Source organism: Pyrus communis, chromosome 1, assembly GCF_963583255.1.
Source record: "Pyrus communis chromosome 1, drPyrComm1.1, whole genome shotgun sequence".
In the NCBI taxonomy this organism is placed as follows: domain Eukaryota; kingdom Viridiplantae; phylum Streptophyta; class Magnoliopsida; order Rosales; family Rosaceae; genus Pyrus; species Pyrus communis.
The window spans coordinates 5,451,887-5,477,469 of NC_084803.1; the positions used below are offsets into that span (position 1 = coordinate 5,451,887).

A 25,583-nucleotide genomic window follows, 5' to 3' on the forward strand; every position below is an offset into this window, starting at 1 on the left:
AGACTTAGTCCGCTTTCCCGTCTTCTTAGTATTGATAATTTCGTTTGTTCATAAAAAAATAAATATAAAAAAAAAAAAAAAACAAAAAAAAAAAACCTTCTTAAGAAGAAAATCATCGAAGGCAGACACTGACGAGGATCATAATAAATCGAGAGCCATACATGCCACGAGCATGCCGCCACAAGTATTCTGCATGAAGTTTAGATTCTAGAAAGATGTGTGGCGTCGAAAATTATTATAAATCATATACGGTTGTGGTTCAATAGTTCCTTCAAAACCACTCCTTTTCTTTGCAGTTAAGGATGGCAGTGCAACGAAAATGTCATGACCATCCAAGTTATCATATAGGGAAAGCTTAGTGTTCGTAAACCGTCATTCCGAGCACACAAGCATACGATGTGTAAGTCAGTTTCTCTAGTTCCGCTATGAGCTCTAGGCGTGCGACATGTTGGGAATTGGGGGGAAGTGAATACTTCATTTATTTCAAACGACGACAGCAACCGCTGAAATCCTTCACCTTGGTTAAATCTGATTAAATTCGACAATAGTTTATAAACAAAACAGATCCCTTGCAACCTAGATGCCTCGAGTTCATCATCGATTCGTCTTCTGAAAATTCCAAATCATGACCTCGCGGAAATTGGCACAATCAGTCCCATCAGTTCAATCCGGAAAAATCAGCACAGCAATGCCGTGCTCTGGGCTAAGATCGCTTTACATCTGCAGCTGAAAAAGAAACCAAATGCTTGGAGTTGAAAGGGAGGCTTGCATGCACATTTTCCCATCAGTTCAATCTTAACTGTTCATTTCTTGTATGAGTGAACCACATTTTTCTTATAGACTCGCATGCACGTTGGAACTAATAGCACATATGAATTATCAACAAGATGCATTGTTTTTTTGGTCGAAAAAATGACCAATGCTTTTCGGCAAAAGCAAACGCATAGTCATGGGTGCAGCATTCAATTTTCTGGCTCTTAATCTGTTCTCTTACGTTTAACTACTTTCCTTCTAGCACCTACCATTATTAAGTTTCCTACGACGTACCATTTAACCAACTTACAGGCTCATTTACGCAAGTAAACTAGAAATGCATGAAAAAGATGTTCATACAAGATAAAAAGCAGTATGCCATTGAAGTTTAACAACAGTTACCAGGGCAGGTCTGTTGGGATGTTATTTAAAGAAAAATGGCTTACCTTGTATTTGAAAACTCGCACTTCCTCCAATAGCAGCATCATGGATGGATATGCATGAACCACAAAGTCTCGCAAGCAGCTCACCTTATATCTATTAGAAACACAAAGACAACTATTTACATCAAATAAAACAATTACACAAGTAAAATAAAGGAGACAAGTGAAGAGAATCCTTACTAACTTGAGTACACACAAACAAGTAAGTGCTGTCTAACAAATTATGAATGCCAATTGATAGCGAGACATTATAGCTACAAAATCAGACACGGGAAATCATAATATAAACCGCAAGAGAGAAATTTGCACAAAATCTGACATACAACTTACCAATGGGAAAGATGGGTTCTTTATCGGCATTATAGGTCTTACTTCATACATTGGTGCAATATAACCTTCCCTACTGCAGTTCTGCTTCAAAGACCTTGACCAAAATTATCAACTATTTAACCTGTAATACCCATTTATTCACTGGAAATCTAGCACAGTCATGTTGCACAACTTCTATGTGTAATGTACAGATAAGAAGAGGTCAGGATACACAATCAGTGGTTATAAATCAAAGGATACAAGCATTTGGAAAGTGATTTAAGATTAACCAAAAACTAAGATGACTAAGAAACCATTACACACTGATGCTTTGAAGTATACAACTGCTTTCTGTTTAACGGTCAAATTGGGACATCTCATCTTAAAGTCCACAAAGAAGCTCACCCCCTCAAAAGAAAAGGGAGAAAAAAAAAAAAAAAAAAAAAAAAAAAAAAAAAAAAAACAAAACAAAAAAACCAAGTACATACTGAAGGGCTGAGAACATCAAAAACCACAGCTAGTCATAGCTGCACATTCCCAAATTCTATCAATAATCAAAACATGGCTTGTGCACATGCCTTCACCGAAGGAATTATTGCTTGGCAATGCACAAACTTTTTCACAATGGGAGGGAATAAACAACTTCCCAGTGAGATATATAATAAGCTCAAAAGATTGAAAGACAGTGCACAAGTACTTGTAACAGATGCTATGTTATGGTGGCAATAAAGAAGAGTTTAGCGTACATCAACTCCCAAATGCCAAGACCAATCAATTTCCCGTGAGAGGATCTTTTGCTCTTGAATAGGCACTAAATGGTAAACGCTGGCTTGTTGTTCATAAAGGTGAATTATCAGAATTCCATCCGTGGCATTTCAACATAAGCTTGGCTGTTCATGAGACAGTTCTACCGTAGGAAATAGATGCAATATAAAGGTTTTTTCCCCATTTCTCCTGCAAATTTGCCACATAGAAACTTGAGCTTTCAGAAACAAGAATGAAAAGGAAAAGGCAAGTACAAAGAAAATGATTAATCAAATATTTCACCTTAACGTGTGTACTAGGAAAAGCAGAAGTCCGAAGCGTCTCTTGAGTTTCATCTGCCAGTTTTCTCCTTGGAACACTAAGGACAAAAGCTGCCTGATCCCAAGTTGCTGCAGTTGACGTGATGCGGTAACCATTATCCCACCTTCGATGAATGCCTTCGCTTGGATACAGAAAATCTAGTTCCACAACCTGAAATAGTTCACGTCAAGGGAGGCAAAACACAATTATGAGATGGTTTTTCTCCAACACCAAAAGGGTACATCAATAGAGCTGATATCTGCAAATCCCAATAAAACCTGGTCAGAAAATCCGGCACCGCGGGACATAACAATAGCCCATCTACTCCTAGCAGTTGCCATTGCAGTAACATGAAATCCTTCCCGCCATTTCTTATTAATCCACTTGAAAGGAAATGAATCGCTGACTTTATAGGACTGCTGTAAGTATTGGGTCCCTATATGAAGCAAAAGAGGACTAGTTAGACAATTAGATTGGCAATGTAACTGTACAGAATCAATGATGCACAATTAGATTGGCAAGGTAGATATACAGAATCACAGATGCTTAGACTAACCTTTAGACATTACAACTAAAGAGCTTCCATTGTTTGCTCCTGCTATCGCGCTGATATAGTAATTCTTGTCCCACTGCTCCATAATCCATTCCTTCAAAACAGAGATAAATAGTATGATTGATGTGTTCATTTAAACAAGAAATAGTCATAACCCTCCCCCATGCACCGTAATCTAAAAGAGAAAAAAATCCACGCAAATAAACAACGATGCTTGTGCAAACTAAGTTTCAACGTCAGTGGACAGCTCTTCTTGATATAATGGATCACAAACCTTATGCAGAAAATATGAAGAGAGTTCATAAACTTGGGCACTGAAGCCAGTGCCAGCATCCATGATAAGAGCCCAAAGATTTGAACTGGAAGCCACACTGCTAATAAATAACCCATCTTCATTTCCTTTCTCAATGTGTTGGGAGAGCCTCACATCTGCAACATTATAGTGATATCTACAACAAATGAAAACATAAACTTAGTTCACTGATAGGTCAAACTTGAACTAAATTTATACATTTAGTGTATAAACCTAAGGATATACCTTTGCTTCATAGGCCTACGAGCATTGTATACACTAATCCATTGGGTTGCAGGCATCCCCATACGAATCTTCTTCTTTGGTTGCTCATCATCCTCTTCCTCCAAGGCCAATCTTGCTCTCTTTTGTCCAACTTGGCATATAAGCTTTCCAATGCAAGAGATATAAGTTAGATGAACTCCAAAGGAAGACCTATAACTAACATCCATAAAATATAGTCTACATAGATGCAAGACATTCAAAGTACCTTCTGAGCACCATCAGTATTTATTGGCCTGATATCTGGGTTTGGGCCAACAATTCCATCAAAAAGGGATATGTACTTTGCATAGTTGGGTTCTTCATCAAACTTCAAATTCACCACATACTCAACAAATTGTCGGAATGGCTGAGGGCAGAAGCAACACAAAGTTTCTGGGGAAGTGGCCATCTTTTTCTTGCAGACAAGAAATCCTTTATTTTCTCCCTAAAAAAATATTGTGTTTTTGTGTTAAGAGTGGTATACATAATTAGATACAAGCCTACACAAATTTTTTAAATTATGAACCTGATATCCTTGCCATGGCAACCGACCACGAAGAAGAAATATCAGTGTGTAAGCTAGAGATTCCAAGTCATCCCTCCTGCTACCAGTTCTACCAAGATGAGCATGCACACTTGCATACCGCACCGTTCCCCTGCAGCACATTAATGATCAGTATACCAATGAGTAAAATCATTTTGTTTTTTTGGATTACTTGCAAAGATCATCATAGTTACGGTCAAACAATTAACCAATGTTTATTTCACCTGAAAACATCTGGACGTTGATCATAGTCGACATGCAGGCCAGTCGAATCTCGCCACCTAGTGGCTGTCATGTAAAAACAGTGAGATGACAAGGCATTTTGTAAATTACCCTGACAAGTAATTTCAGCTGTAAGTAAGGAGATTCTATAACAATGACTTACCTAATCCAAGGTCAACAAGAAACAGCTTCTTATCCTCGACAGTTCCAGGGGGGCCAAGCAAAAAGTTCTCAGGTTTTACATCCCCATGTACATATCTGCCATCAACATCATCAGAGAGGTTATAAAACCAGGTAAATTGCCATTAATAATTATACTGAAAGAAATTCTGAAACAAAATTATCACCCTCTGGAGTGCATCTTCTCCAATATGGATATTGCCTCAATGGCAATACATGCAACCATTTCAATTGACATCCTGAAATTTAAAAGGTAGGAATGTCAGATAGGCAGACAATGTTAAGTGTTGCAAGCAAATAATAAGGTGAAAAATGAAAATCTATTTCTTTATAAAGACAGGGTTAACTTTTTTCATTATAAAGACAGGAAAAACTTACGTGTATGAGCTGTTATTCCAGACATCCCACAAACTAGGTCCGAGCATATCCATCACCTGTATACAGAGTAGGGTTGATTTATAATTCTGAAACTAGGGTAATTAGAAACTACATTTACAATGAAATTTGAGCAGACAACTCATACCATGATATAGAAGTCAGCTTGCCGACCCTTATAGTGAACTCTTGGCACCCCATGACTACCGCCAAGTGCACTGTGTAGACATAAGATAAAGTGAGAGTCAAAATACAAGATGGCAGGTGAGAAAGTGATATCTATTCAACGAACATATCACAAGAGAAGACAGAAGCCTCTTACTTGTAAATCTGCCATTCGTAAGGTGGGCCATAATTACATCCTTTGCTACTTCTATGCTCAAATTTCAATGCAACCTAGATGAAACAGATATGTTAATACAAATCCGACAGAACACTTGTTTCTTGTTTTTTCTTTCCAGAAAACAGATTATGCAATGATGTTAAGCCATAAGAAAAGATGATTGCACACCTCAACAGCTCCAGGACCAGCCCCCATGCGTCGACCAACATATACTTGACCAAAGCCTCCTTTCCCCAATTTCTTCTCTGTTTTGTACACTGGGGAACCACCAACCTGGACCTGTTGTCAATAAATCAAGAATGAGCAAAATTTTCAAAGAATACGACGAAATGCTAATCAAATAGTTCACAGCTGACGGCGTGACACACACGTTATTAAGAAGAAAACTGCACTTTCCTGCCACGCCCCCCACTCACAAAGAGTTCACTGCCCATTTAAGTAAATGAAAGACAACACCACATTCTCCCAATCCCAACTGGAAGTAAGAACACGGGAAAACGCCGAATGCAAGACTTTCAAGACCTTCTTCAAAGTTAGTAGATTATGAATAAACAATAACATTACTATAAAACAAAATTTTTAAATTTTTCTTCAACCTCATATTCTATAATTAAAAAATGGAACTAAAGACTGAGACTTTGAATGGAACAAACAAAATACACAAAAAGTTTCTCCCTTTTTCACCTTCTTCATCCCACACATCATCCAAACAAAAACCCAATATCGAAAAATAAATTAATTTTTCCAAAAAAATAAAGTGAAATGAAATGCCCGCGGTGAAAAAAGAAAAAGAAAAAAAGAGAGTGACCTTCTCGGGAATGGGAGCTGCGCCCTCGTCGTCAGCTGCAAGGCCCTTATCGCCACTGTGACCGCCACTATCGTACTTGTCCATTGCTCTCTCACTTGCCTCCTCTATGTCTTCCTTAAACGACCTCGTTTCAATCACCGGACCGCCCACGGCCCACCTCCGCTTGCGGGCACCAGCTGCCTTCTTTTGTTTTTGATTATTATTCTTTTTCTGCTTCTGATTATTATTACTATTCTTCTTGTTCCGCCGAGTCCGTATAGTCGCCTTCCGAGGCTGGGTCTTGGTGATCGGGTATGGGTTTCTGCGTGGACGCAGCTCAGGCATGGTAAGATCGGTGGCGGTGGTCCATGAAGAGCGAGAAGCGCGCCTTATCGGGAAAATTCATGAAGCTTGTAGAACCATCGGCGGATGAAATCGATCAGTGTGGATGCTGAGAGAGAGAGAGAGAGAGAGAGAGAGAGAGAGAGAGCGAAACAGATGGTGTAGAGAGAGAAAATTAGGGTTTGGAGAAGGGAATTTTGGGATCTGTGGAGGGAAATCAAATGGAAAAGGAGGAAGGAGAAGAAGGGGATTCTGGATTTTTCAGAGCGCAGAGAAAGAGACAGAGAAAATATGAACAGATGGAGAGGTAAATTTGTAAATTTGTTTATATTTTTTTGAATTTTTTTGTTAATATTATTAATATATTATGACTGTGAGCTTAATTAGTTGAGATTTTGTAATTAAAAAATGGTGATCAACTAACTTTTTATTCTTTTTTGGATAAGAATTGGAACAGGGTTCCTTTTAAGATTCCCTTTCTAAGAATTTTAAAGATCTTTCAATCACATTTATTTATCATACATCGTATAGTCATAAATTATTATAATTTTTTATTTAAATTTGAATATAAACAGTACCTGACGAAAATTGACCGTATACCGCATAATGTATGATAAACAAATGTGATTGAAAGGTTTCTGAAATCTTCACAACGAAGATCCGAAGAGGGTACTCATATTCATTTGGGTTTATATTTTATTTTTTGGATAATGTTAATATATCATGGAAAATTACAATTTAAAATTGCATAACAAATTGCAGAGGGATCACGTGCTCCACTTTCCCGAAGGTGTAACGGACTCTTTCATTTTTGGAAAATTAAATGTGACCAAAAGTTTGAACTTACAATATAATATCAATCATATGATCTTAATTTTCTTAAGAAAACTAAGGTTCGACAAACAAACTGAAAACCTGAAAACCAACCAAACAAAACCGGTTTTGATTTATTTTTTGTCATTTCGGTTTTATAAAAACCGAATCAAACAAGAAGAATCGATTTAGATGCAATTTGTATCAATCGGACCAAATCGCTTATTTTGAAATGTATAAAATACATGTAATATTTAGAAGATATGTGATTAGATATTCTAAAGTTATGAAAGTGTAAATTTAAGTTTTTTTGGCTAAAACCCTAAACCCTAAAACCGCAGACATGCAACTATTTTGGACATTGGTGCTGGGTGCCAATTAAGTTTGTTCCTTTGATGTGGCTCTCTATTTTTGTTTGTCAATTTACGTTGCTCCATGTTTGTTTCTTGCCTTCAGATTACTTGCCGTTTGTTGTAATACATACATGGCTTCTGTAGAAGAATTAGAATGCTTATTTCTTTTTTAATTTTGAACTCGAGTAGCATGCACATTAACGAAATTGTGGATTCTATACGCACACCATATGAGCAAACTGACGGAAATTCTAGTGCAGTCAATCTTTAGTGTTAATGCTGACTCTTCTTGAAAAGTTCGTGCACTCTTGAATCCAAGAACATAATATCATGAGCAAATTGAAACTTGGATTCAAATATCAAGGGCTAACACTCCAATTTACTCAAAGAAGTTTCCTGAAAACGAAAAATTGTAAACGAAACTTGATGGACAAATTTTACTAGACATCCGCAGGGCATCAGATTTTTCTGCATCAAGGTCTCTAATTTCCCCAACTACAGTACATGTATCAAGACCTAATGAAGTTGATCACAGGCAAGAAAAAAGCTTCCAATAGTAATGATGGAGCAGGAGATCATGGAGGCGATTAACAAAAATTCCACTGTAACTGTTATTATACGTGGAGAGATTGGCCGGATGTGAAAAAACGACCCAAGTTCCTCAGGTGGGTTAATTTCTTGGTGTTTATTCTTGTTCTAATTGTTACTAATTTTGCGATTGATTACTTTTCGTGCAGTTTCTTTATGAAGATGGGTTTGGCTTGAGCTACTCTTGTGCCCAGAGTGGTATGATCGGTGTTTACTCTACCTCGCCATGTTGCATTCTATGCGACTTCTAGGCGAGTAGCATTTGAGCTTGGACTACATTTAGGTGAAGATGTTGGCTTTCAACTTCGGCATGACAAAAGGATGAGTAAATGTTGCTCCATCAAATTCATGACTGACGGAATATTTCTATGAGAACTCAAGGTTTTTTAGGCAAATGATATGGTTTAATCCATGTCATGATTTGAACGTTTTAGCATCAAATAACTAATGTCTACGCTATTCAGGTTTATATTTATGCTGGATTATATGTGTTGATAATGTATTTTACACCAAAACAGGTATCATTATTGTCTTCTTTGTGTAATGTTTCTTCTTAACGTGCAGAGTGCTTTTTTGTTGAAGAAATACTCTGTTATAAATCTTGATGAAGTTCATGTTCGGAGCTATGTAAGACATATTCTAAAATCACAACAACAAGACATTAGGATCACGAATAAATCAAATCAATATAAAATAGATATCGATTAATTATATTAAACTTATCTGTAGAATATAAAAGACATGGTTATGAAGATGAAGCCATCGATCCTTGCGAACAAAGTAGAAGTAGTCTTCTACTTCCACTACCTCTCAATGAACTCTACTATCGAAATAGGCTTGTAGTTTTTGTGAGTTTCAGTTGGTATGGAAGTAGGGACTATTCTTAGGTTATATAGCTACGGTTTCAACCAATTCCTCCCTATTATCGGAAAGGATATCAACCCAAATCATATTTAATCAATTAGAGTCCCATCATGACTCTTATTCCTTGTATTTACTTAATAAAGGTCCATAATTGATTGCATTTAATTAGGACTCCAATATGTTTATTTCCTTAAGGCACCGAGAGTCCTAGAGATTTCATTAACTTGATTGTCAAGTCAATTATTCCCTCATTTATTCTAGGCATAATTCATTGTCATTCACAAAATGGTTTTACAAGCTATACCATAGGCATTCTTATGCGAATGCTTTCACATGTTAGCATAGCGTGTCGCCGCGTCAAGTGACCTCAAGTGTGGTTATTATTACTAAATGTTACATTAATCAAGGTTTATAACCCCATTCTTTGTACTCACTTCCATGTGATTACAGAAGGAATATAAAAACCAGCAAAAGTTGATGCGTTCGGGAAAAACTGTTAAGTCCCGGTGTTGATCCTAAAAACTACCAAGCCTACGTGGCACGCAGACCGAGTAATCAATAAGCTAACTACGTCCTTCAGTTATGTGTAGGGCGTGCCAACTCATCAGTCGAGCTCAACCGAGGAGTAAAATGTGTTGATGTTACGTTGAGCGCGCTGCTGACTTCTTGATCTTGCGACTGCGGTCGAGGAAGGAACACGTCTCGATTTTCGGGTTCTAGAGCCTGAAGACAAGGCTGCTAGTCTTGCGAAGTTCAATGATCGTCGGCGCCACGTTCGGTCATAGTGATTATATTCGTAAGAGTATAAGCATGCCGAACTGGCACCAAACTATACGAACACAAGTACTCAAAAGAGATGCATGTCTTAATGGTAAATGTGGTTCGACCGTCAGAATGCTGAACTCTAAAACTTACTTGTGAATATCCACTCATAAAACAACTCGGCGTTCAATGCGCCGAGCCCAGTAATCTATAACACATCATTGCGCCGAAAAGGCTAATGAGATGACATCTGCCAATAAGGATTCAAAAATCCTTCTCGACCAAGACTTGGATACATAACCAATCGGCCTTGACGTAGTACTGTTTATCCAAACTGAAGGTGCTCCGGATCGGCTGATTCTACGGCAATAGTGTTGTTTATCCAAATTGAAGATGTCACCGGTTGCCTTCACAGTGCTGTTTATCCAAACTTAAGATGTGTTTGGCGGAAAAAGAAAATAAAAATCTCAAGGTTGTTGAGAGGTTTCGCATAGAGCGAGAGTTTGAGCAGGGCAGTTTGTGTGTTGAATTTGAGGGAGCTTTACCATTATCTGCCACTTTATATTTATAGGGTTGGATATTTGCTTGATGACCACATTGTAAAACCCATGCTATAAACAACTTTGAACAATCTTCATCACCACAATACACGGCATGCACGGTATCACCTCTTGATTTAGCTGCTCCTAAGCACACGTGGAGGATATTCCTTTGATCTCTTCTTGATAATTATTGGAAAAAAAACTCCATAATTATCTCTTTTTAATTGACCACATCTGACCAAACAATGATGGCTTTATCCCATCATCATGTAATCCACGGTCAAAAGATCACGACGTCACTATCCTTGTGCTAATGGACTCCTCCCAATGTGTCCTTAGGCTGAAGCCTACTCTTTTGTTCAGATGTCATCCTAATCACATCACCTCATAATTTCACCTTTATCCCATGCATGGATTAATTGCACGAAACTAATCTAGTAGTAACTGTATTGCCGATTGAATCTGCCAACGCCAATATGCCGAATATCTCCAATTAATTCTAAACTACAATTTAGAGATATTATTTGCATCAAGTTTATCTTGTACAAGATAATTCATTATTTATCTTAATTATTATGATAAAAAATCATAATATATAATAAAATTATTTTCATTTTTATCCGATGATGTGGAGCTATGCTTACTCAACGACCTTAATTGTACGGATCAATACTGTAAATTTGGGTCCAAACACCCGGAGATCAGATTTTTCCATTAAAGCTTGTGTTGATGAGTGCTACGTTGCTAGTGGAAGACTTCGTCAGAACTGTTTTGCTACCCTCCTATCGTAGAAGTTGAAACCAGACAATTTAAGGTAACCGTTCCCTTAGAAATGAGAACTGATACAGAAAAGCCTTATGTTAAACAAGCATATCAAAGGTCTTGAAAATTCACAAGAGGCTGCCACCTGGGGGAATACTTGTCGTTGTCACTGGGCAGAGAGTAGGGTCCTTGTGTCGAAAGCTACGCAGAGCTTCGAAACTGATTATGAAAAGATCACTTTCTGTTGAGGGAACAAATATTGAAACGGATATTTGTGAAGCATTTGAAGAAGATCAGTGCGAGACAGACGAGGATGATGAGTTGGGGTTTTATTCGTATGATTCAGATACAAAGAGTGAGCTAGAAAATTATGGTGAGGAAGACGATGATAGGGATGCATTGTGCCAAGGTACAGATGATCTGGAGGCTTATTCTAACCAATCCAATCGTAGCATGGGGAAAACTGGGGCACTGCATGTTCTCCCTCCTTACGCTAGGCTGCCTCCAGAAGAGCAATCTCGTGTAGTTGTGGCCACTAATGTGGCTGAAACCTCCTTATAGATGGGATAAAGTAGGTTGTCGATACAGGAAAAGATAGAGTGAAGGACTACAATTCGTCAAATGGCACATGGAAACATATTAAGTACAGTGGATCAGTAAGGCATCAGCTGACCAACATAAAGGAAGGGCTGGAAGAACTGGGCCTGGCTACTGTTACCTCCTTGTATTCTCCCGCGGTGTATTGTAAACAAATACCTTGACTTTTCCTTACCAAAAATATCCAAAGTCCCTGTTGATGGTGTTGTCCTTCTTCTCAAGTCTATATGGATATTCATAAGGTAGATCCAAAAACATGTCTAATTATATGGACAAAAATTTTAGATATGGATTGCTTTTATACTGATGTAGCCCTTACAAATATGGAGAGAAATCAGTCCACTGCTCGACTTCAGCAGGATTCCTATACCTTTCATTCTGAAGGAAACGATTCATTTCTGTTAGAAAAATTAAACCCTCCGATGAGATTTAAGCAGATTTTGAGTATCTGGTTCGTCCTTGCAGGCTCGACCAATAGACTCACTACAATATCCCTAAAGAGACGAATGCGATCTCCAGTTGGCTTTCTGCAAGCGGCTTGACGTGCATCGCTTGTAAATCTGATAGTTTCTGCCTGCAGATGCTCATACTAAAGAGTGACAGAAGAATGCAGCAACAGAGTAATTGCAAGTTTGCAACTCAGGTAAATCCCTGCTTGGAATTATATGAAGAGAAAACGTAAAAAGTACGAAACTTGTTTGTCAAGTCATTTGGCTACAAAGGCAACCATTTCATAATTTTCACCTGCTTACTGCTAAGCAAGTATCCATTGCTAATGCTACCTTTCTAGTTTGTTTTCACATCCAAGGTGCTTAAAACTTTCTTTTAATAGCTAGTTGTGGTTTCGTTGTTTAATCATTGGGTTGTATTTCTGAAAGAACTTTTCTTTTACGGTTGTATTAGACTTCTATGGGGTTTATGTGAGATACTGGGTCGTGGGGCGCCCATCGTTTACGGATCGTGCCTCGCAAAAAAGGGACTTTGCCTAAAGGAATTAGATCCTCTTCTGATCTTGTCATTGGAGATTCTGGAATCAGTTAATACCAACCGTTCATCAAAAATTATGTGGCCACAGCTTTTTCTTTTTTATATTTTCAACAGTAAGGCAGTTTTGTTTTGCGTGAAAAATATAAAAAAGAAACAACAATATTATTCTTACTATGTTTTTGTACCACAATTGTATATCACCTTAGGTGGCGTTTGATGTGGATAGTCACATCATCTAAATTAATTAGCATTTAATTTCAAAATGTTAATCAATAATTAATAAAAAGATTGTTAATTAAATGATAATTGTAGTATACGAGGGGTCTCCTTCTTCCTTCCCCTCTCCATTCTCCTTCTTTTTCCTTCCCCTTTCTTTTTCACACTAGTTTTTTTATTGATTTTTGTTGATTTTCATGATTATGGTCAAGCTTTATAGAATTTACTCGTATACCACAATCACCATTGATTTCTATCTCCAGACTCATGCCCCGTAGCCCCAATCCTCATTCCTCTTCAAGTATTTTTGTCTCCAATCTTCATTGGTACTCCATGGTTATTCATCTAGTGATTTTTATTTTTATCTTTTCAAAATATTTTTTTGTGGTTTAAAAGAAGAATTTCATCTGATTATTCCATTAAGTAACGCCTATTAGCTTTCATGCGAATTAGGAGTCAAAATCAAGTTTTTCTATTGGATTAGGGTTCATACCCAATTAAGTTACTAACGCCAGAGGGAGATCTTGAAGTCTGCAATTTTCCTTATTTAAGTGTTTTAATTAATAAGAAAATTGAAATTAAATGATGTAGCTTGTCCAATTTATCTGCCATCTAAGATGGTACAGAAATGTGGTACAAAATTGTGGTAAAAATAACATTACTCAAAAGAAAAAACTGTGGCCACACAATTTTTGATGAATGGTTGGTATTAATTGATCCCCGGAATCCCCAGTAAGGAAATCCGGAGAGGATCAAAGTCCTTGCCTAAATTGAAATCCATAGCTTAAATTTGCTTTTGTTTAATGTTTAACATTATTTTATAGGATTATCGGATTCACCAAATTATTGAACTTACCTTTGGTCTTCTTCAATCTTCTGACTCATGACACGATATGGAAATTAGATAATTTTTTTGGGGTATACGAAACACCCTTAACTAGTGTTATTATTTTATTCTAATCATAACTTAATATGTGTGTATGTATATTTTATCAATATATTGTAGAATTGAAAATACTAATCATGTCGTCCACTTATACCATAACATCTCACATCGTTGTGTTTTAATTTTTTTACAAAAAGGTAAAAAGTGAAACTTACATTCTTTAAACTCTGAAGAATTTCTGCATTTCATAATACATGCAAGGGTTCTAACCGTTCTCTGAGTCTTAACTGTACATGCAATAAGGAAAGCATGAGTTCTAATTGCTTCACTAAATACACTCTCAAACTACATAAAGATGAGATTCGATCTTCAGTATGCTTAATTAATACGTTAGATCTAATAAAGCAGTTAAGATCAGCGAGATGAACTGCACATATTAGAAGCTAACGTATTATGCCGAACAATATGAAAATCCTCCCAAAGACGTTGATCATCAGGTACCTGTTACATGTAAATCTCTCTCCGCATCTAAACTCGTGGGCCTACTTCAGCTGTATCGACCTGCAGCCATCCACTTTTGCAACATTAACTCTCTATAAAACTTGTCAATAAATTCCTGGGCTGCCTTGTCCACGTGGTAATCCTCCTCCTCATCACCACTAAACGGAAACAAAGGCTCCCACTCCCTTATCCTCACCCGCGCCCGCCTGACCATTGGCAGCGGCTCGACCACGTCACTGCAACGAGAATTCAATTTCCTCACCCCGTGAACCGTCGCCAATGCATCCTCGCACATCATCGGCACGTAAGCTCCCCTCCGCGAATGCTGCCAAACATACCGGCCCTTGTACGTCTTGCCGGATTGACACGGAGGAGTGTAGGATGACCTGCGTGGCGGGCTGCTGGTGCAGCTGAACTCGTACTCCAACGGGTACACGAACGACGTCACGTGCACGTCGTGCGACTTGCAGCTAAGCGCAGTTTGGTGACGGACCATGAAATCATTGAAAGACTTGCCTAAGATCTTCCCATGTTTCATCATCGTCAACTTTTTCTTGGACACACCCTTTTGTAAGGTGAACAAAACTAGACGTACCATGTTGACTAATTTCTTGGCTATGAACGGTGTATTTGTAGGTTCCATATTTTAGGGTTTGGGGAATAGGGAATTATTCAGAGGCTAAAAAACTGGGAGGCAGAGATAGATCATAGAGGTTATGAGTTCAATGAGAGAATGATGAAGATAGGAATATATTTAAAGGCCGAACAGAGTAGGATGGGGCCCTAATATATTTATTTTTTATATCTGTATTGGGTTTTTGGGGACTAAAGTCTAGAGAGTGTATTTTTCATATTTTTCTATTAATGTTGATAAGTGTAACATAATATGCGTAATCATTGCCTTTTGTTTTGTGCTGTTCTTTTTCTTTTTCTAATTAGGTGTTTTTTCTTTGTTAATTTGCATACGTTGTCCCTACAAAACTAGTGCGTCTGAACTTTTAATTAAAATTTTAATTTCTCAAATCAATTAACTGCCATCCATTTTAATTGCCACCATTGATTTCAATCTTGAGTTGTATGTGCCACTTATTCCGTGCTCGAATTTGATGCATATAGTTTTATCCATACTTTTTTTGAATATGCACCAAATTCGAGCACTGAATAACGTAACACGTACATCATTAATTAAACTCAACTTGAATTAAAGTATAAATTTGAATGGTACTGCATCATTTGGTGTACAAGTTAGCGTACCTAGCATTATTTTTACCTATATTAAGGAATGCGTTTGTAAGTTTGTCAGTTTTATGTGTCTCAAAAACATCATTCAAAAACCAATATTATAGTACAGGGAAGTGAAATAAGGAAAAAGAAAGCTAAGTTCATATTAATAATGGACTAATTATAGTGGGGGATAAAGGAGTAGAAAGTGAAAAATGAATGGCAATCGGTTATATGTGGAAAACTTTAGTTAGGTGTAAGCCTTCCCCTAGCCCTACATTATCCTATACTTTCAAATTTATATACCAAACTGTTAAGGAAATCAAATTCTTTGAATTAGTTTATTCACGTATTGGATTTGATCATGATGAAAGCTAACATGTAGGATCCTATGTCTTTTACTTGTTTAATCCCCGGTGCACTTAAAGTCGAAGAAGTTGGCATTTTATTCATCTTTGGAGGGTTGGGAAAGAATGGCAAAGTGGCAAACCACATTTTGTGGATTTTGGCGTGGTTGTACATTTGACATGGGACCATAGTGTACTTTCGAGAAATAACCATTTGTAAAATGCAATTGTGTTATCACAACAAATTAGTCATAATCAGATATCGTGCTCGCTACTCACAACAAGATTTATTCTCATAACATAGCTACGTCACCATAATGTTCAATCACAACTAAGAATTGTACTCATCATTCATATATATATATATATATATATATATATATATATTATATTTCTGTGTGAGTCGGATCTAAGACCTATGTTTGAAAATAGAGACACAACTACCAGCAGACTACCACCACATTGCTGCATGGTGCTACCAATTTACTTGTTATTATAATACGAGAGAATCCATATCTTAGATTTAGAATATAGTAGATATATTTGTTCTATGAGAGTATTTTTTGCTCACCACCATTTAATGTGGTGTATGCTCACCACTTTATTTATAATCGTTAGATGAGTTTAAATTTCGAGATTCGTGTAATGGATAGGAACAAATCTTAAAATTCAAACTCATCTAATAGTGATAAATAGGTTGATGAGTATATATCACACTAAATGATGGTGAGCAAAAATACACTCATGTTCTATAACGCGTTACGATGTGTGGTTACACCAAAAAAAGTACTCATTACAAAGGGCCATTAAATTTTCTTTTTGTTCAGTGAATGAAAATGACCATCTTATTAAATAATCCTAATTGTGTTAGGTTGGCAATGGCAGTCGTATTTACATATATTTTTTGTTAGGTGTGGAATTTTATTTCAATGACTTGTATAGATGTAGATCATATATACCAACTTATTAATTCTACTAGTAAAGCATCAACCCCCATCAGCAATTGGTATTGGGGTAGCTTTAACTTAGATGCCGACTGTTCAGGTAAGAAGGTACCTCAGATATTCTATAGGCAGCAACAATATTTATATCTGAAGCAAAGAAGAACGTCATCCAAATAGTTCGAATATGGAAGTTCTGAGATTCTAACCAATGTATATGATTATTTGAAGAAGAATCACATTCTTTCTCTTCGTATAAGTTTTTGATCTGATAAATAAAACGAACGATCCTTTTACACAAAAGATTCGACCTTCTTTTTAATTGAAAGATTCGAACTAATTCTCTGTCAAATTTTTAAGGGACGAGAAAAAGAAAAAGCTTGCTATTTAAATAATGGGACAAACTACTTTCATATTAGAAATAAATTCTGGAGTTTAGTTTTTGGATAATCTTGAGTACTCTTGTTATTTCTAGAGTGTTCGGCATTTGTCTTAAAAATGTATGCAACTTTAACAAACAACAAGTTAACGCCTGCGTCGTTTACAGACCAGACGTGGAGTGAATAAAGTCTGAAAAGGGAAATTTGAAATTTTTTATACTAATAAAATAAGAGAAATGTTAAGGAGATTCTCTTAAAGTGAGACTTTCTATGTATTCTCCGTCATTTTATGTTTATGGCATAAAGTTTTATAATGTTGGCATCAAAATTCTACGAAAAATATGAGGTGAAGGAAAGTCTATGAAGAATCTCACTTTTGAGATAAAATAATTGTTGCAATTTATGATAAAAATAAAAATAAAAATAAACTTTTCAAAGAAAGGGAAGTCAGAACTAGATAAACTTTATAGGCCATTATGGTCCATGACTGACATCATTAATATTGTCCTAATTTAATCACCTATTATTATATGTTGCATTTTGTTGGGCCTTAGAAATCTCACTTACAAGCCCAATCATATCTCAAAGCTAAATCGTTGTGGAAGCGTCACAACCCAAGCTTAAATCCATGCATAAAGTGTGAGAGGTTCATAGCATGTTTATCAACACGTTTAAATGGGCCCAAGCCACAGTAACGGGGCTTGCCGAGTGGTTCATAGTGTGTATGGTTGCGGAAGTTCAGTGGGCCTACATGGAACTAGAATTGTAGAAGGCTTTAGGCTGCTTAAGAGAACCAAAAGTCCAAGCACATGAATTTAGCTTCACGTGCGAAGGCGAGAAAATAGTTTTATCCTTACACTTTCCCTAACAAACCAACTAGGATACTTAGGAAACAATTAAAACTCAAAGCCGAGCTAACCAAATAAAAACTCGAATCACATGTTTACCTGGAGTTAACTTTTATTGTGCAGAAAATAGGCTTTCCCTTCCAAGATCACACAGGAAAAAGAAGAGAGAAAGTATGGAGAAACATTACCGAAAATAGAGTCATGATGTGCGGCTTGGTTCAAGGAAGAAGAAACTTTGGGCAGAGTGCTCAAACAAGCTTCACATGACTCGTAGCCTCTACAACATTATACCAAAAAGGAAACCTATAATTGTAGCCATGAAAAAAAATAAAGGGAAGACTTAGTTGATTTCGAATAGGAGAAGAACCCAAGAGATTCCCCAACTAAAGTCTGAAAAGATCTCTACTTCAATAAATATAAGACTTCAATACGCTATAAATGGGATAACCACGCGAGGGGAGAAGAACGAAAAGTCAAGAATGCACCAAGCAGAGCAAGCTTTCTCTAAGTGCAGGCAGTGACAAAGCTAGGAACTATCAGGGGGACGGACGAATGTAAAAGAGTGCAAGGTTCAAAAGCATATCAACAAGCAAATCCTTTTAGATAGTAAACAATATTAACGTCGTCTATAATTTATCAATACAAACAAGTTACAATTGTTCCCAGTAGTTGTTGGTTTAACAAATATTCTTCAAAACAGCCTGAACTAGCAAGGGAAACATTCAACTACCGGAGGAAGCACTTTGTCACCTAGGGAAACACTTCGTCATCGAGGAAAGCACTTCGTCACCGACGGAAACATTTGACTACCAATGGAAGCATTCACAATCACTGAAAGAGCTTCCATTGCTACCGGAAGAGCTTCCACAATCATGGGAAGAACTTCAACTACTGCGAAAGCACCTCATTACCACTAGAAGCACTCAACATAACACTAGACCAAGCACCCATAAACTGCTGGAAGAACAACAAAGCATTCCCTAAGACTTGCTTTTCCTTTGGGATTTTGAGCTTAGTACTCGCTAACTTATAAACGGGGGACATTAAGGTTTTGGCTCGTCTCTTTATGACACAAGCCCATCAAAGCTTTTGGCACAGACACCCCCCCTTAAAAAATGGTTTTATCACCTAAAAGTCTCGGTGATATGTTATAAGTAGAATCTCTCATGTATTAATTGTATATCTTTTTTTTCACATGACCAATGCAAAATCTTATTTTCCAACAAAACTTAAGACCTCAAATTGTGAGCTAAATATAATTAATCAACTAAACTACCAGCCCTCACACAATATTTTATATATTATTTCCATATGTATAATTAAATTGTTCGAGCTTGAGTTTATAACAATTTTTTTAACTAGCGTGCATTATTAGAATTCGTTTTAAACTCAAAACCTTTGACTCACTGTAGAAGGTGTTAGACCATCTCCAAACTCTTGGAGTAAAATCTAAAATTTTTAGTCTAGAAAATTTAGGTTTTAACCCAGAAACAGTTTTATCTGCTCCAACCATTCTGGCCAAAAATTTTAGCACCAGATTATTAAAGAATGAATTTAGGCTAATTTTTTTTTTAACTTAACTTAAAAAAAAATATGTAGACTATCATAAACTAATTTTATGAACATTTTGACGTAAAAATATTTAAATTCCGATAAATATTTAAAAATCACTAAATCGACGCATGAAACTCATGAAACACTTTAGAAGAATATGAAACACATGATAGAGATTGGAAGAATTGTAAATGGGAAGAAATGGTTTCGGAAGATGGTAGAAAGAAAAATTGGAAGAATTGTAGGAGAAAAGTGAGTTTTGTGTGGATGTTTGAACAAATACATAGGTATTTATAGAGTTTTTAGGTGAATTTTGGGTTAAATAATTTTTTAATTATTTTGGCATTTGGATTTAAATTTGGGTAGTTAGATTTTTTTTTTTTTTTTACTGTTAGATTTGATTAGATTCGATCTCAGCCGTTGGATTCAATAAATATATAAATATACAACTAAAAAAAAATGTTTGAATGTGGACCGTTGGATGAACCAACAACCCAACTGATTGTGGCCACCGGATCATAAAAGAGTTGTTGGGCTCAGTTACCCATCAGACATCTCAGACAGACAGCCCCATGTGGGTGGGCCATATTCTCTGGGCTCCACCAAGTTTTTTGGGCTAAATCTTGGGGGGAATTTATGTTTTTTTTTAGGTTTTAACACTTAATTCAATTTTAGAACAAGGGTTGGAGAGAAATTGGGAAAGGGGGGAATAGATGGGAAAATTTAGAACTTACTCCAAGAGTTAAAGTTGGTCTTATAAAACCAGAAAATTATATAAGCCATGTGCGTTATTGGAGGCTTAGAGTGTCTTATTATATATAGAAGTGAGTGGGCAACTAAAAAATAAATAAATAAATAAAGATTTGCAACCAAGGCACCGACCAGTTCCCACATCACTTTCATTGGCCTAATTAACCCTAACATGTATTTAAGGGCATCCATTGATTCATGTTTCACAAAACTAATTGTTCTCAATTTCTTTGTTTATTTGTCATGGCAGAAAACTAGCGAGCTCAAAGGCCATGCAGCAGAACAAGTTCGGCCTCTCTTGGCACATTTTTGTAACTTGCACAAATGGTTGCCAGTCCTTGACACATGTCACCTAGTTGACGAAGTCCCCAGCCAGCCAGGTGTGATCCGGTATTGCACCGTTCCTCTCCCTTATCCGGACGATGGGACGACCATCAAGTGGGCCAAAGAAAAGCTTCTCATGATCGATCCAATCAACCATTGTTTAAGCTATGAGATCAATGAAAACAATATCGGATTCAAGTCATACGTTGCAACCATGCAATTAGTCCCAATCAACGGTGAAGAGGGCGGAACCGGGTCCAGAATTGAATGGTTATTCGTTAGTGATCCGGTCGAGGGATGGAAATATGAAGATCTTCAAGTTGTTTATGAAACTTATCTTGAATTGATAACAAAGAACATGAAGAATGCTCTTCTAGCTCGAGGTGAACGATTTTTTTTTTATTGTAATGGAAATACGAGTGGTACACCACGTGTTTTTATATAAGTAATGGGAAATTTTATTTTTTAAAAACTTTTTAACACACATATCCCATCATTTTTATAGTGACACGTGATGTACCATATCGTGTGCCGATTTATGTTGAATTGGTTTTCATGCAAGTTGACATTATTATATTATATTGTATCACACCATAGGGAACTTATAAATAAGGTAAATTAAGTTAACGTTGTTGCATCATGTTGTATCACACTATACGAAAGTAATATTAAGTTGACATTACTACTTAGATGTTTTCGGCAAGTATCCGCTCCACATTTGGCTATCTAGCGTTTGATGTGGGTACGATAACTGGTACACTAGAAGTGCGTACTTCTTGATCCTCTCCTACTAGGAAAAAGTCCTTGCAATACTCTAACGTCCACACTAAATATAGACCAAACTATCTCACGACGTTCTGAGCACACCTACATCTTTAACGGGGAAACAGCCCAACCCCTTTGGTCACACTATGTGGAAGTTATGAAAAAAGTTAAATGAGGCTGACATTCTTGTATACAGATGTGAAACACGTTGCAATTTGTATTTATCAAAAGAAGAATTAAAACATTATTTAAAGATTAACAGAACACGTTGCAATTTGTGATAAATATTACCCTCCTCCTCCCAGTTAAGGTGACATTTGTCGACTAAAATGAGATTTTGAACTAGAAAATGGGATTTTGGAAGTTTCAAAATAATTTTAACAAATTATATATCTACATTAAGAGGGTAGTGAGTGAATTAAGTTTTACAATGAGTTAGTAATAATGTAATTCAAATTCGTTTTTAAAGAAAATCAAACTTTAATTGGCCAACTAATGTGATTCCATATATATATATATATATATAATTAAGTTGTTCAAGTTTGAGTTTGTAACAAAATTTTTGTAGTGGCACGCACTATTAGAATTCGAATCAAACTCAAAACTTTCGACTCATTGAGAAAGGGGCTATAGAACTAGGGATGGCAACGATTCGGTTTGAGGATCGAAATGCTATATTCATCCCCATAACCACAAAAATTAATCATATTCACAACCGCAAACTAACCATCGGGTATTATCCATAACCATGTTCATCAAGTAATGGATTCCTCATTGGTTAACGATTATATCCTTCTTCGTCAATACAAAAAAATATATTCGTCTAGTTGAGACATTACAAATTAGTAGATATTAATTTAGTCATTAAACATTTGATGTATAAAATGATTATGAATGGATCTTGTTGAGTATAAAAATTAAAACACTGATGATGTTGGCTTGTCTTTGATATCTCCCATAAGCACCATCGAGTTCGCATTGATTTTGATTCAAAACTTTATTTTCCTACAAAATGTAACTTTTGTATTCTCAAGGTAATGAATTTGGTGAATAATGGATATACAAACATATATATATATATACATGTATATTATACTATTATATTATATATAAATTATATTATTTACTATTCGAGTCGGATTCGGTTACGGATACGGGTTGGGAACCCCCATAACCATGTACAAAACCATAACCGAATAATATAAACGGTTTTTTCCCATATCCAAAATATACCCAAACTTCTATATCCAAATTCATTCCATTCGGACGATTATCGAGTTTGACGGTTATAATTATAATCCCTATATAGAACCAGAAAATTATATAACCCATGTCCATTATCAGAGGCTCAGAGCATCTTATTATATATAGAAGTGAGTGGCCACCTAAATATAGGGCTGGAAAAAATTCTCAAAAATCCCAAACCAAACCAGAAAAAGTCCCAAACCCAAACCGAAAAATCCCAAACCAAAACCATCCCAAAATTCAATAATCCCGTCCTGAAAAAAACCAAAGAATTCGGTATGGGATTGGTTTTCCAAATCACATTTTTTCGGTATTCCTGAAATCCCGAATGTTTTGTTTTATTTTTAGGGTTTTTGGCTTTGAGTCCGTTCCTCTAGCCAATAGCTATCTGTCTTCTTCACCTTTTTCTTTTTTTATTTCTTGATAGTATCATTGTCTGCCATTTTCCCACTCCCACTGACAGCCATCATTTACCTCTTCTCTCCCTCCACCGACTCCCTCAAATGAACAGAAGGAAGAAAGCCCAAGGCACTCTGTAGCTTCTCTTTTTTCTTTTTCTTTTTTCTTGTTTCAGATCTAGAAAGCTTCACGAATTTAGGATTTGGAAAAAACCATACATTGATGTCATGGCATCAGAATTCTACGAAGCAGTGCCATCGCTGCAAAGCAGAGTAACCCTCCGATGGCGATTTCGTTCGGCAAAACATGGAAAAGCTCACACATCGACGAGGATGGGTACCTGATTATGTTCGATGCACGTCACAAAGCTCTCCGACTCCCGAAGGCAGCAAAGACAAACCTAGGAATGAGAGGGATGGAGATAGGGGTGGGTAGGTCGACAAATCTGGGACGAGTTGTGGCCGTGTGGGCTGGTATGGGAGTGGGAGGTCCATGAATCTTTGATTTTAACTTGGGGTTTTAAATTTTGATGCAGGTTCGGTTCGGTTTCGGAAAATCCCGAAATACCGAAAATATTTCGGGAATCCCGAACTTCGGGAATACCGAAATTTTGGTTTAGGATCGGTCCTTAGATTTTCATCCTGAAAATAAACGGTTTGGGACTTGATGTGCCGTTTTCGGTTCGGTATCCCATGCCGAACCAGTCCTACCTAAATACATGTCTAAAATAAAAAATAGATTTGCGACTAAGGAACCGAACAGTTCGAGTATATGATGAATACAGGGTGCGTTTGTTGCACTAAATTATTTCAGATTGAACTAGCTTTAGGGACTAAGTTGAACTGGCTTAGAATAAACTAAGTTAAACTAACTTAATGAAGCATTTGGTGCAGCGTCGAAATAAAAAAACAAAATAATTAACAAATTATAATATTATTTAACATATATCTTATAGTATTTTATTATTAATTCAACCTTTTTCTTTCTTTTTTTTTTCTTCTAAAAATTGTAAAACACTCTTCTATCTCACTAGACACTTCTACTTTTCTTCCTCCTAGGTTCCATCCCCATTATTTCTTTTCCTTTCCTTCCATTTTTTTTCAGGAAAAGACTTCAAAACCATTTTTCCTTCAAAACTATTTTTCCTGCAAAATCGTCCCCAAAGCTACTCTCTCCTCCTTTTTCATCTCTCCATCTCTCCATCTCTCTTCGTCCCCAAAGCTACTCTCTCATTCTCTACCCATTTTTCTTCAAAAATTTATGGGAAAAAGGAAAACCTTTCTAGGAATTTACGGGAACAAGGAAGAATTTTTCTATTGAGGTTGTTGTTGTTATTGTTTTGCTTTTTTTATTATTTTTTATAATTTAATTTAATTTAATTTTTTGGAATTTTGGTGGTTGGATTTTGAGATTTAGGATGTGGGTGGGGTTGAGTTTTAGATTCAGGCATGGGTGGGCAAACGGAGTTGCCCATAAGCATGCTTGCAAACTTGCAATGCAGACGTCGTGTTTTGGAAACGGGACTAGCAATCCCATGGCTTATGAGGGGTTTCGCTAAGACCGGCTAATCTCATGGTTAGTCAAGGTGAGTGAAGATTAGTTCCATTAAAGTTAGTCCCAGCGGTTAACAACACGGGATAGGACTAATCCTTAATGCAGTCCAGTGAAAGCTAACGAGGGCAAACAAACGCCCCTGAGATTATTTCGATAGATCCCACATCACTATCATTGACCTAACCCTAACATGTATATAAAGGCATCCATTAATTCATGTTTCTCACAACTAATTGTTTTTAAGTTCTTCGTTTATTTGTCATGGAAGAAAACCAATCACCATTAAAATGGGAAGGCAAAACCGCTTGTGAGCTCATAGGCCATGCAGCAGAACAAGTTTGGCCTCTTCGGGCCGATTTTTGTAGCTTGCACAAATGGTTGCCAATCCTTGACACATGTTACCTAGTTGACGGCATGGATGGAGCTGGCTTAGGTTCAGCGAGGGCGGATGCCCCCACTCAATTATTTTTCATAGAAAAAAAATACTCTTTTAGTTGCTTGTGACATTAGTATTAACTCTTTAATGCATTATTGTTATCGTTGAAAGAGCATATTTAGTCATAAAATTTCTAAAGATTGATTGAGAAATTGGATGGGAGATCAATGGATAAATGATAACATAGTGTTTTTTTTTTTTTTTTTTTTTAGAGAGAGAGAGAGAGAGAGAGATTTGATGGTATTAGTAATGAAGTTGTCATGCAACGTTTGAAAACATGAAACGCGTCGAGAGATATTGTAATAAGTTGTATAAAAAACTTTATGGATTAATATATATAAGTGTTGTTTTGTTGAGTACATTCTTGAACTTTTGAATTTGTAACTTTGTAATTTGAGAATGTCCCCATCCATGCAGATCTCTAACTTCGTCCCTGATTGACGAAGTCCTCGACCATTGTTTAAGTTATGAGATCA

The 25,583-nt window shown here is 36.6% G+C and overlaps 2 protein-coding genes and 1 pseudogene across 7 annotated transcripts; 1 reads left to right on the plus strand and 2 right to left on the minus strand.

Moving 5' to 3' along the window:
• Positions 1–233: 233 nt before the first annotated feature.
• LOC137746111 (casein kinase 1-like protein HD16) lies at positions 234–6,778 on the minus strand. 6 transcript variants are annotated; one of them, XR_011069771.1, is made up of 19 exons: positions 6,152–6,778; positions 5,512–5,622; positions 5,323–5,396; positions 5,149–5,218; positions 5,004–5,059; positions 4,793–4,864; positions 4,609–4,703; positions 4,448–4,511; positions 4,206–4,335; positions 3,906–4,124; positions 3,662–3,804; positions 3,398–3,572; positions 3,127–3,217; positions 2,849–3,006; positions 2,553–2,741; positions 2,252–2,459; positions 1,527–1,607; positions 1,200–1,450; positions 234–726 (listed from the first exon to the last, which is right to left on the minus strand). XR_011069771.1 is itself a non-coding variant. In XM_068486182.1 (16 exons), the coding sequence occupies exons 1-16, from the start codon at positions 6,473–6,475 to the stop codon at positions 2,400–2,402; spliced, it is 2,031 nt and encodes a 676-aa protein (XP_068342283.1). In that variant the 5' UTR covers positions 6,476–6,778; the 3' UTR covers positions 2,010–2,399. The 6 variants fall into 6 exon arrangements, 1 of the variants encoding a protein (XP_068342283.1); XR_011069769.1 differs by having other exon boundaries at positions 1,527–1,620; XR_011069770.1 differs by having other exon boundaries at positions 235–726; positions 1,200–1,290; positions 1,527–1,620.
• Positions 6,694–11,717, plus strand: LOC137727551 (ATP-dependent RNA helicase DEAH13-like; annotated as a pseudogene).
• A 2,398-nt stretch (positions 11,718–14,115) lies between these two features.
• On the minus strand, positions 14,116–15,048 carry LOC137730271 (uncharacterized). Its single transcript, XM_068469334.1, has one exon. The coding sequence runs from the start codon at positions 14,984–14,986 to the stop codon at positions 14,390–14,392; it is 597 nt and encodes a 198-aa protein (XP_068325435.1). The 5' UTR covers positions 14,987–15,048; the 3' UTR covers positions 14,116–14,389.
• Between the last annotated feature and the right edge of the window lie 10,535 nt (positions 15,049–25,583).

Bases quoted from the DNA above. Each gene is read 5' to 3' on its own strand.
- LOC137746111 (XM_068486182.1), bottom strand. From the start codon at position 6,475: ATGCCTGAGCTGCGTCCACGCAGAAACCCATACCCGATCACCAAGACC. The intron at 4,704-4,792 runs GTGATAATTTTG...TGTTGATGGCAG, and splicing joins GAGAAGATGCACTCCAGAGG to ATATGTACATGGGGATGTAA. The intron at 4,125-4,205 runs GTTCATAATTTA...ATATTTTTTTAG, and splicing joins TGCCATGGCAAGGATATCAG to GGAGAAAATAAAGGATTTCT.
- LOC137730271 (XM_068469334.1), bottom strand. From the start codon at position 14,986: ATGGAACCTACAAATACACCGTTCATAGCCAAGAAATTAGTCAACATG.